Source organism: Papio anubis, chromosome 18 (genome assembly GCF_008728515.1).
Source record: "Papio anubis isolate 15944 chromosome 18, Panubis1.0, whole genome shotgun sequence".
Classification (NCBI taxonomy): domain Eukaryota; kingdom Metazoa; phylum Chordata; class Mammalia; order Primates; family Cercopithecidae; genus Papio; species Papio anubis.
In genome coordinates this window covers 13646870-13659411 of record NC_044993.1, presented here as the reverse complement: position 1 = coordinate 13659411, position 12542 = coordinate 13646870, and the positions used below count along the sequence as shown (strand labels likewise).

Below are 12542 nucleotides of genomic sequence, written 5' to 3'. Positions count from 1 at the left end.
TTTTACGTTCAATCTACAAGTTACACAAGCAATTTTTATTGCAGGTATCATGGTTGAAAACTGGTATAATGGGGTGGTAGAATTTAAACTCTCTTAAAAAGTTGAAGCAACAGTAATTTGTGTGGATGGAGAGACATCGTGACATAACCGTTAACATGGTTTTCTTATAGAAGGTAGCACCATTCATAGTACAATGCAGATCACACAGTGTTCATAGACATTATAGGTGACAAACTGAAATGCATATTCTCCAGATACATTGATTTCCTTCTTTCCCTTTTCTCCTAGGGTTTTTCAGGAAATGCAAATGCAGACAGTGTTGTGTACTATAGACTCCAGCCTTCTATCAAAGCCCGATTTCTGCGCTTCCTCCCTTTAGAATGGAACCCCAAGGGCAGAATTGGAATGCGAATCGAAGTGTTTGGATGTGCATACAGTAAGTGTTTGTTTATCCAATACACTGACATAGATATCAAAAGAGATGTTTTAAAAGCCAAACTGCAAACTGAAATGGACTTTTTAGCTATGTAAAGAGATATAAAAAATAGGAATAATTTTTGTGGACAGCTTTTTTGTGTGTGCCTGTACATGCCAATATTGACTTTTGTGTTCAACTTTAACATTTTAATTCAGAGATGGAAGCACTTGATAGATAGATGGATAGATACATATTTATTGATACATGTGAATGCATTTATTCAAATAGAATATTATTGACTAGATTGTAACTTTCAAGTATTAGAAGTTTCCTTCGTGAGTTATATTTGATGATGTTTCATTTAGGTACCCTGAGTCTAATAAAAGAGACACTGTTCCATTGAGTTTAACCAACCGTCTGTTATGAAACCAAAAACTATTTTTCTCTTTAGCCTACAAACAATATCATGCAATTCACTTTTAAATATGCTGTGCTCTCAGTATAAATTAATAGAAAAAGAAAAGACTTCTCCCAGAATATAATATGTGTTTAAAATACTTTCACATAAAAAAGATAGAAACCGCAGATTTCACTTAGGCTCCTCTTAATGAAGCATTTTATTATGTATATTTTTTTGTGGGGAAGAGATGTAGGAGTTATTGATAGTGTACCTCAAGCCACATTATCCTGTTAGATACACTTTTATTATAGAACAATGGGTTAGTTAATATGATTTACAATTATCAGACTAACAGTGTGAGGTTTGAAGAGATTCAGTAATTTGCTCAGAGCCTCACCTATGAAATAATCTGGAAGAGAACCCAGGACTGCTCAACTTCACGGCATCACTTTTTTCTCTGCTAAACATTTATTTTTAGCTACTAAAGCTTTTTTCATACCTATGCTGTCACTTTGTGATGTAAGCCAAGTTCAGCTCTGATTCACTTTATTTACATAAAAGGAAAGCAGGTGATGAAGAGATCAAGTGACTTGTGGAAGTTGTCTAAACTCTATCCGACAGAGAGATCACATTGCGTGGTTTGTGTGGGTATTCTGTATTTCATGATGTTCTCAGTGTCCATCTCTACCATCAGACGTATTTGACAGACCTGATTCCTCCAGGGCCTACAGAATAATACTAAAAGTATTAATATAATATTAATAGCAATAACACTAATAATAATATTAATAGCATTCCTTTCTATAACTCTAGAAATAGCACCGTTTCCTTCATGCTTATTATATGCACTATTCTAAGCAGTTTATGATTTCTCAAAGTAGCCCAGATAAATATTACTGGGTAACCGCTCCATCTACCTACTTTGAAAATGAGAAAGCTAAAGCTCAGAGAGGTTGACTTGCTCGAGCCCCACAGACAGGAAGTGGCAGAGCTGGGTTTGCAGCCAAGTTTGCCAAACTCCAGAAAGCAAGCTAGTTGTTGAATAACAGAGATGAGTCAGTGGCCAGGTAACTTCTCACTCTCTGTCCACCTTAATTGCAGGCTTTCGTAGCCTCAACAATCCAGCTTAGCTATGCCATGTTAGTTCCTCACGTCACAATTCCTATACCTGAATAAAATCATGCATTAAAAAATCCCACCCCCAATTATGATCCTGCAAACTAGAACTTGGACAGTAGTATTATTTGTCTTTGGATCACAGAGCTTAGCAAAGCTCATGCCACATGAGGGACAAGTAGTAAAACAAATTTCAAAGTGCTTCCTATTTACAATTATGTTCTCCCCTTATTCAGAGCATCCACCTTGCAAAATATTTGTCTAGCACTGTGTAAAAATAGCTAACAGTTATTGTGCATGTATTTTTTGTAGACATTCTACTAATTCATCCTCAACACCACTCATTTATTAGAGAGAAAACTGGGTCTTAGAAACATGAAGCAATTTGTTTAATACCACACACTTAGTATGCATTAAACCTAGGATATAAACTCAATATTAACAAATTTAACATTAAGAGCAACAGCTTAGTGGGACTGTTTATGGTGTTTTGCTGACTCTATAGCCCCAGGTATGATGTCTACATGGGGGTGATAGCTAAGGTACAGGCTCTTTTGAGTTATCTGCTGCTCTGTGGCTAATGATAACTCAAACCTCCCCCTCACCTGTCTTGATTTGCAACTCTCTGGAATATTCTTTTTGTTGCGACTTCATTTGCTATCTTTGGTGTGAGCATACTGTCCATGTGTTTGGTCAATATTCTTTTCACATTGACCCATGGTTGAAGTAGTAGTACTGGGAGCCAACAGGATTTTGAACTCAAACTTAAACACATATAGTGAAATAGTGTGGCAGGATTTAATGACAAATGATGACTGTGTAATTTTAAACCATTATTAAAGAAGAAAAAGTAATAAACTTAATGGATAAACATTCTTGTAGATAATCAGAAAATAACCAGAGAATGGGTTGGGCATGAGTACCTTATGGGAATGTGTTTTATTAAATTGACTTTAATACCTCAATTACACCACAGTCATGCTCATATCTTCCACCTATTCATAGCATTGGAATTGTAATATATTAGTTTATTAAAACATAGTATTATATAGCCATCATTTATTAAAGTTAATATGTGTCAGAGACTGTAAAGAATAAGCATATTCTGATTTGTTCCTAGCAATGTAGGGAAGCAGGCACATGAATATTGCCATTTCATGCAGGAGTCAGAGGAGACAAGCAGAATTGTCTACTGAATAAGACATACAGCTTGCTCTGGGTGACATGGCAAAGAAATAGCTAGGACTACTGGCTTTCCCTACCCTCAGAAGGAAGGACTGTAGTTGCTATCATCACAAGCATCCCGTTGCAAGATTTTGTCTGCAACTCCCTTAAGTAGCACAGACCCAAGATCAGATTGGATTTTCTCCAGACACAAAAGACCATTCTTGCGAAATCCCTGTTAAAAGGAAAAGTGTTGGGAAGTGGGTAGAATTTCTTTACTGAATCACAGCCACAGGACATGCATCCATGCCCAACAAAGTAGGTTTCCCCTGAGCTTGAGGAAAGCCTGAAGGATTGCATGAAACCAGCCATCCTCCCCTCCAGCTTAGCTACGCCATGTGCCTCCTCATCTGCACCAAATTAACGTGACTTAGATGCGCTTTGCCTGAGCCATTCACTCAAGTGTAGCACACCTCACAGACTGCTTCATCTCTCCTGACATACAAAAAGGTGAATTTAAGAGAAATTAGTAACTTCTGCAGAATTACACAACCCATGTTAGATCTAGGATTTAAAATCAGCTCTCTCATTTTCCTAAGCCAGTGCCCCTGATAACTATATGAATCATACATGTATTGAGCCTTTAACTATTTATTGGCACTTGCTAAAAAGAACTCTACTAGGTATTGGGTATAGGGAGATATTCTAAAGTCATATATATTTTCTTAATAAAGATAGGCATGTGCAGTGTTGGAAAAATTGTATGAACTAAGTGTAAAATATTGTAGCATGTTGTATAGGGTGTGAAGAATAAAGTAATTGATAAATTGTGGTTAGTATAAGAAAGTTTATAACGGTAGATTTTGAAACAAAGTTGCAGATATTTTCACATGGAAGACTGAGGGGATGGTCCAAATAGGAAAAATGCTGTGCCCCAGTCAAGCACAGGAAAGAGGATTGCTGGAATCATTACTCAAATGAGTATTTGAGTACAGTCATTCAGACTGAAATTAGGGCTACGGGTTAGAGGGTGAAATCTGGAGGCAGCAGCTCATTAGAAGGCTTTTACTCTTGTTTGGGCAAGTGATGGTAGAACCCCAACCTAAAGGAACAGCAATCAGTAAAAGGGGAGGAAGGGCCAGGCGCAGTGGCTCATGCCTATAATTCCAGGACTTTGGGAGGCCGAGGTGGGCGGATCACCTGAGGTCAGGAGTTTGAGACCAGCCCAGCCAACATGGTGAAACCCTGTCTCTACTAAAAATACAAAAATTAGCCAGGCGTAGTGGTGCATGCCTGTAATCCCAGCTACTTGGGAGGCTGAGACAGGAGAATCACTTGAACCCAGGAAGTGGAGGTTGCAGTGAGCCAAAATCATGCCACTGCACTTCAGCCTGGGCAACAGAGTGAGACTGTCTCAAAAGTAAAGGAGGAGGTAAGCAAATTCAAAATATTCTGAGGATATTGAATCAAGAGACCTTGGTCATTGTATGAGGGAACACTGAGTTATCAAATTTGCTTTTTTTTTCTTTCCTCCCTTGATCCTTTTTTTTTTCCTTCAAATTTGAACACCTGTCTGGAAGGGGGTGCCATTTACTAAGATGGGAAATGAGACAATAAATAGATTGTGGAAGGAAACAAGAGATAGTCCCGTTGTTGACACATTGAGTTCAAGTGCCTATGATATGTGGAAGATTGGAACTCCAAGCCCTCTGCGTTGAAGATGTCGAATTATTGTTAGTAAATCATAAAGTATTCTACTTATTGTACTACTGTTAATAACAAACGTGTGAAGTGCTATGTTTGAACAACTACTCATGTCTTGAAAAATGGGAATGCATTTCTGCCATAATAAAAGCAGCTCCTTTGTACTATTTTTCAGGTGGAATAAATATTTTTATAACAGGCTCCCCTTGTGCCTAGTACGTATTTGCTGAAGTCACAGATGCAAGCCTATCCTGTGATTATTGCAGGAAAATGGCTTTTGTGAGAACCACACATAAATTGCCCTCTACCCCGAGTTAGGGCAATAATTTGTTATGAAGGAACATCAAGTGAATGGAAAATCCATATCAAAGAGCATGTTCTACTTTTATGTCAGTAAACTTGAAGTTGTTTCCTGAGTAATGAGAGAAGTAGAAGCTAAATTTTATGGGATCAAAGAGAAACTATAAATTTCAAATATCTTGGCCATAGCAGTAGTGATCATGTTTATAGAACTAGAGAAGAAATGTATAGAAATAAATTACTGGTGGGAGAAAGAAAGAAAAAGAAAAGAAAATATTTGATGCTACAGAAACAATACTATATGTCTCAAAGAGAAGTAAGCAATGGTGAACAAAGGAAAATAAATGGGTGAAAGTGAATATATCTGCAGTGTCCTTAGGAAGCAGCAATTAAGCCACAGGAGATAATGTTATTTAATTGTGGATGAATTGCTGAGGCAGTTGTCCTTAGTGGAAATTCTAAATTCCTTTTCTCTAGTTACTGTATAAATATCCTCATTTTGCAGCCTATGATCATCTCTTCCTCATCCCCAACAGAATAAGAGCATCCAACTGTCAAGCCATACTCAACTAATTTGTTCCTTTGGCAAACCATGATTTTATGATTTTTCTAGCCTTAGGGTTTCTGCAGGATGCCTAGGGCAATCACCATGTACCTAACCTTCATTTCTCTATTTGGATAACTCTCTTACTCATCCTTTTTTTCTCAGCGTAGGAATCTCTGGTTCTGACAACTTCTCTAATACCCCATGTTCAAATCAGGAAATGTTTCCACCCACTTGTAGAACAGCTTTTCTTCTCCCAATCATAACATGCCCACATTATACTAGGTTGCAACCAGACACTCTTTTTTTGTTATTCTGGATGAAGAATAATAATGCTAATGTGTTATTATTACTAATAATAACACTAATAATAATATTAGTCTTCTGGATGAAGACTAATAACAAAAATGAAGGAATGAATGGGGGCAGGCTTAGTAAGCCTCAGGAATGCTTTCTCCATCATTCTAGTGTTCAACTTGTTAAAGATCCAGCAATAAAGGTCAGGGCACCAGGAGAACTGAGGAAGAAGATTGGATATGATGAGCAAGTGTACAGATGTGTTAAATCATTGTGTTTAACTGTTTTAATGCAGACAGTTTAAGAGAAAATTATGGATCGTATTTAATATATCAAACGATCATTTTAAAACATATTAACTTTTACAAAACAGGAATGTACATTTTATTATTTAAAAAATTTCCGATTTTTTTTACATAATGTGAAGTTGGAATTATAACCATTAGCACATTTAAGTTTAGAAAATATGTAAATAGGAAATTTTTTAAAGTACCATAAAAAGCACAGACATTTACCTGGGTGAGAAAAATAAAACATTGAAAGACAGCTAGATAATAGTCTCTGTCTATTCAGGATGCTAATCTCTCATACCACATGTCTGGTTGGGGGAAAAATGAAAAGCCATACATTTGTTAGATTTACTAAAGGGATAGTTATAATTGAGTTCAATACCTATTTATTGAGCAGTTCCTACGTGCTAACTGCTAAAAGCTTGAATAGGGTGAATTAGACAGTTCTTACACTCAGATTATCTATCAGCTAATATAGTAGCTGAGAAATCCTGTTTTATGTCAGAGTTTAAAAAGAAGATAGATTCTGCTTGGCCTAAAATCAAAGAGTATAAATTCTGTAATTCTTTGCAAAGTTTATCATCTTGAGTTTGATGACAAGTGGAGTGTATTAGGGTTGTCTAGAAGGACAGAACTAATAAGATATATATATATTATACATATATACACACACACACACATATATAGGAGTTTATATAAAGGGATATACATATCTAATAAGATATATTTATATACAAATATATTTATAAATATACATACTATACTTGAAATAATATTGAAATGAAAAAATATAAAGGGGAGTTTATTAAGTATTAAGTAGTTTAGTAAGTATTATTGTTAAGTAATTATTAAGTTCTGTCCACATAAGATTCTGACACAAAGCCAGAGAATTGATACACCTCTGAGGCAAGAAAGTAAAGGTATACTGCTGGCCTTGCCAGCTGAAAGCAAATTGCTTCTGGTGGGCCTTATGGACAGGAATGGAGAAAAAGGCACTTGCGAAGTCAATGGCTGCACACCAGGTACCAGGAGATGTGTTAATTTGAGCAGGTAATGAAACCACATCTAGTACAGCATTGCAGTTGGAATCACCACTTGGCTAAGCTTACGATAATCCACTGTCATTCTCCAAGATTCAACTGTCTTCTGCATAGGCCACATGGGAGTGTTGAATGGGGATGTGGTGGGAATCACCACCTCTGTGTCTTTTAAGTCGTTGATGTTTTCACAATCTCTGCAACCCCTCCAGGGATGCGATATTGTTTTTGATTGACTATTTTTCTTGGTAGAGGCAGCTAGAGCTGGCTTCCATTTGACCTTTCCCACTTTAATAGCCCTCAACCTATCAGGCAGGGAGCCAATGTGGAGGTTCCACCAGCTGCTAAGTATGTCTCTGCCAATTATGCATCCTGGCACTGGGGAAATGACCACAGGGTGAGTCTGGGGACACACTGGACCTACTATAAGTTGTACCTGAGCTAAAACTCCATTAATCACCTGACCTCCATAAGCCCCTACTTTAACTGGAGGACCACAACGGTGTTTTAGGTCCCCTAAAACCAGCGTCAGCTCAGAGACAGTGTCCAGTAGTCCCTGAAATGCCCGATTACTTTCCTTTCCCCAGTGCCCGGTTACCCTGGTAAAAGGCTGGAGGTCTCCTTGGGGAAGGATGGGAGAAAGATTAACAGCATAAATTGTCAGTACGGTAGTAGGGTCCTTCCTCAAGGGGATCTGGCCTCCCCTTCATTCAAGGGGTTCTGGTCTGTAAACTGGCTCAAGTTTGGAAATTGAAGGGCCATGATTCTCTGTTTTCATAATTCAAATTATTATTTTGTCCATTTGACCTAGAAGTTTTCTGCTTATATAAATTAAGCAGGAATGCAGTAGGCTTCCTATCAATTTCACTTCTAGGAACACTGTGATTAATTAGCCAATGCCAGAGTTCTACATGGTCAGACTATTCTGATTGCTGCTTTGCCTCTGCTGTCCATTACAGTAGCTATGCCCACCTTGCCTTTGATGGCTGAGTGCTGCCACTTGGCCCCTGCCACCTCAGGATCCAATTATTCCCACTGTATTTAAATTTTGTAGTTGAGTGACTGCGGTTCCCACTGTTAGATCTGACATACAGAGAAAAACAATTATAGGGCTTTTCGAAGATACAGATGCTGCCCTCACGAATCTGTTTCACAAGGCATTGGTCAAGGGTGTATCTTCTAGACCCTCCCAGCTGGGATGAGTAGGTCTAAAGTGGCTAATCCACTCTACCATCCCCATCTCCCTAAGCCTTTGGATTCCTTTCTCTACATTAACCCAAGGGACATCAGGCTTCCAGCTTACTCACAGTGGGCCATCTTTTAATCCATATTTCAGCTAACCAAGCAAACAAACTGTTAGAACCTTTTTTTAACTCCCTGAGCTGCAACATTAAATGCAGAATACCTACTTAGTAGGCTGAAATCAATAAATTCAGCCTGATCCAATTCTATGTGCCTCCCACCATTATCCCACACCCTTAATATCCATTCCCATCCCTGTTCTCCAGATTTCTGTTCATATAAATTAGAAAACTCAAGAAGTTCTTTTCAAGTGTAGTGCACTTCCTCATGGGTCACACTCTGAACCTCATCTCTAGGGGTCCACCTGGGCTTTAGTCTAGTTATAGGTCTAGAAGCAAATGGGTTGGCTCCTGAGGAGAATCAACATTATCTTGCCTGGCAACTGCCTCAGGGGAGGCCATCACTGTTGCCTCAGGCAGCGCAGGGTTTATCTCCTCAGACAAAGGTGGAAAGGCTGATGGCAGCATGGGTTGGGGAGAGGATGTTGCCATTACTGGAGATCGGGAAGCTGTTTCTTCTGGCAAGAAAGGTTCATCAGAATTTATAAGCTCAGTGTCCCCAGCTTCATCAGGTTCCTCCCACACGTCCCCATTCCAAGTTGCAGGGTCCCATTCTTTTCCAATCAATGCCCTCACTTTAACAGTAGACACCTGGTGAGGCTGTGCATCCACCTTTCGTTGCAGGTCAGCCACTCACATGATAAGAGCCTGTGTCTGATTTTCCACAATTTCAGCTCTTTCTCTAAAGGAGATAAGACTCTGTCTCAGGGCAATCTTAGAAGATTTGAGGCTCAGTATCTGCTTCTGAAGCCAGGAGACAGAATCCCTAAGTTCATCATTTTCTTTCATCACTTTGTCCAGTGAACTTAGGAGCAACCAACCAGCTTCACTATGTTCCTTGGTTCTCCACATATTCTCCACATATGGTCAAAGGTATTATGTATAGAGTCACTAAACTCCTTGCCTCTCATGAGTGGTAAATCAGGAGTGTCAAATGCATTATTTTTGCCTAACTCTGTAAACAGTTAAAGCCAAGGACCCTCAGTGTTCTCCATACTATTAGAAGTACAGTCCTTAGCATTTTTGGGTCTAATCATATTAAGCAGCCAGCTCCAGAAACCCCCAAACAACTAAAGAATTCTATCTTTAATATTCTGTTCCTGTAGAACCACTCCTGGTACCAAAATCTGTATTAGTCAGTATTAATCTAATACAGAATATCTATCTATCTATCTATCTGTCTATCTATCTATCTATCTATCTAGGAGTTTATTAAGGAATATTAATTCACATGATCACAAGGTCCCACAATAGGCCATCTGCAAGCTGAGGAGCAAGGAAGCTTGTCCGTGTTTCAAAGCTGAAGAACTTGGAGTCCGATGTTTGAGGGCAGGAAGCATCCAGCATGGGAGGAAGATGTAGGTGGGGAGGCTAAACCAGTCCAGCCTTTTCATGTTTTTCTGCCTGCTTTGTGTTCGCTGAAAGCTGATTAGATGGTGCCCACCCAGATTACGGTTGGGTCTGCCTTCCCCAGTCCACTGACTCAAATGTTAATCTCCTTTGGCAAACCCTCACAGACATACCCAGGATCAATATTTTGCATATTTTAATCCAATCAAGTTGACACTTAGTATTAATCATTACATGGAGTTATATTAAAATTAAAATAAGACTAGCTATTAAGATACTAGAAAATAAGGAAACTATGAAAACCTATCAGGGTCATGGCAAAAGAATTCAGCATCAGTTGAAGAGGCTCTCACTGACCAAAAATGAAAATGTTTTAGCATCAATAAGGATAGTCACTGCCAAGTTTTGAAACAAATTAAATGTTTCAAAGTTTATGTTTGAGTCAATGGGTTCATGATAATAATTGAAAAAGCCCCATTGATCACCTATGAGAGACATAAAGAGCCAACTCCTTAGTTTGAAAACTAATAAACGAAGAGAGGAAACACATAGCATATCTTACTTTTCCTGTATAACTTGTACCTCAAGGTAACCAGATAGAAGAGAGGAGTATCTCTTTAATTAAATATTTTAGGTAATAAATAAAAAGGAAAATAGAATCAGAAAATGTCTGTTTGGCAGCCCTAAATAAATGACTGGTTCAAGCTAACTATGACAGTTCACAAGAAGGGAGAAGATCTGTTTTTCAGTATCAGTCATGGCAGTGTAGCTTTTATTGGACTAAGCTGCTGCCCATAAAAATTATGTGTTAAATAAAATATATTTTAAAAGCCTGCTTCCGAGTTCTGAAGTTTAAGTTATTAATAAAATTAAAGAAACTGGAGAGGACTTGATTCTTGGAAGAAGGGAAGTAAACTTTGGGAAATCCACATTTATCTTGCTTTTACCAAAGGACCAGTGGAAAATATCCAGATTTTACTAGGCAGCGGGGACAGAAGTCAGAGTTCAAGTTGCCAGAGAGGCTAGAAATTGAGTAGGGAATATTCAGAAGAAGATCAGCGAGCAAGGGTCCGTGTTCTTGCAGACACATTTCCCTCAGATCCTTGGCCAATTCTTGTAACTCACATGCTCCAGATGAAATGCCAGGCAGCTCTGGAGAAAGCAGGAGAAAGAGTCTAAAGTCTAAAGATTTCAGTGTCTACCCTAGGACTGGAAGGGGATCACCTTGGAGTTCAAGTCCTGCCAATTTAGAGGAATTTGTTAAATACGTTGGGGTTTCAATGAAATGCCGCAAGGTAATCTGTCACAGGAATAGATTTTTTTTTTTTTTTTTAAAAGGGAAGAAAGAAATCCCATAGAGTATTGCCTTGGGAGTAAAGACCGTATCTGAGGATGTATTGTTATATCCTAGGGCTAAGGACAAAACCAAAACAGACTTATTCAACAAAACCTGGAACTAAGCCTTCACAGTGTCTAGGTGATCAGCCAGTAATTTACCTCCCTATGGACCACTTCCATTTACTTCCCGCCAGTGCCATCCAGCCCTCCACTGTCTCTCCCACACTCCTAACAGTCCTCATCCCTCCCATACCCACACTCTCCCTTCTCCCGCTTCCTCCTTTCCTGGCCCCTGCTGACATATAGGGTTACCTACTCAGCTTAAATAGCACTTCCTTAGAGATATTGTCCCCGATGACCAACCAAATCTAAATCTCCGTGTCCAAAACTCTCCTGTAACCCTGTCCTTTCCTTCCATGCTTTGGAATTTGTACATTTGTCTGTATATATGTATAAATGTAAATATGTACAATTACAACTTATAAATGTGTACAATTACATATATTTACTACTTCACTGTATTTTTAATAGACCAATTATAATTGTACATATTTACCAACTTGTACATATTTACATTATACTGTGTAAATATGTCTGTACACACAGGAGGATTTGCCTGCTCTCTTCCTTCAGGGTGGAGCATCCCTGAGGACAGATGTGTTCACTGTAGCAACAGCAGCTCCCACCGTAGCACCTGGCACAACATTCAATAAGTATTTGTTAAATGGTTGAATTTAAAAATATCTGATTATCCATGATGTAAATGGTATCATAAATATATAAAAATCACAAATGTATTACATTCACACAGCAGCAGTTGATCAAAAGAGAGATAATTTTGAGATAAACATGTGATTTCAAGTGTTGTTATTATTAAAATGATAACAGTATACAAAATAATCAATGTTGAGGCATTTTGATATTTCCATTTAATCCCTCTAGTATCTTTGTATAGTATGAGAGGCTGTAATTTTTCCATACATAGCCAAATAAGGAAACTAAGAATCAGCATTTAGGTGACATCTGTGACATTACAAAAGTTGCAAATAAATATTAGAGGCAAAAATGCAACTTACATCCTCCGGTGATGTATGCAAGTGTCCTTGACATAGTAGATGTTACTAATTTCAAATCTGTTTAAAAGGTTAATTTACCTTGATAAACATTAAGTGAGAATGATCATGTTTGTTCCTATAACCTCCCGGTGTGTTGTTACTGACCTT

The 12542-nt window shown here is 38.2% G+C and overlaps 1 protein-coding gene across 1 annotated transcript in view; it reads left to right on the top strand.

Annotated features, from left to right (window-relative positions):
• CNTNAP4 (contactin associated protein family member 4) overlaps nucleotides 1-12542 on the top strand; it is a 281444-nt gene that overhangs the window by 152945 nt on the left and 115957 nt on the right. Inside the window, exon 4 of the mRNA XM_031658079.1 lies at nucleotides 289-436. Coding sequence (XP_031513939.1) covers nucleotides 289-436 — 148 coding nt within the window. The remainder of the gene's footprint in view (nucleotides 1-288; nucleotides 437-12542) is intronic.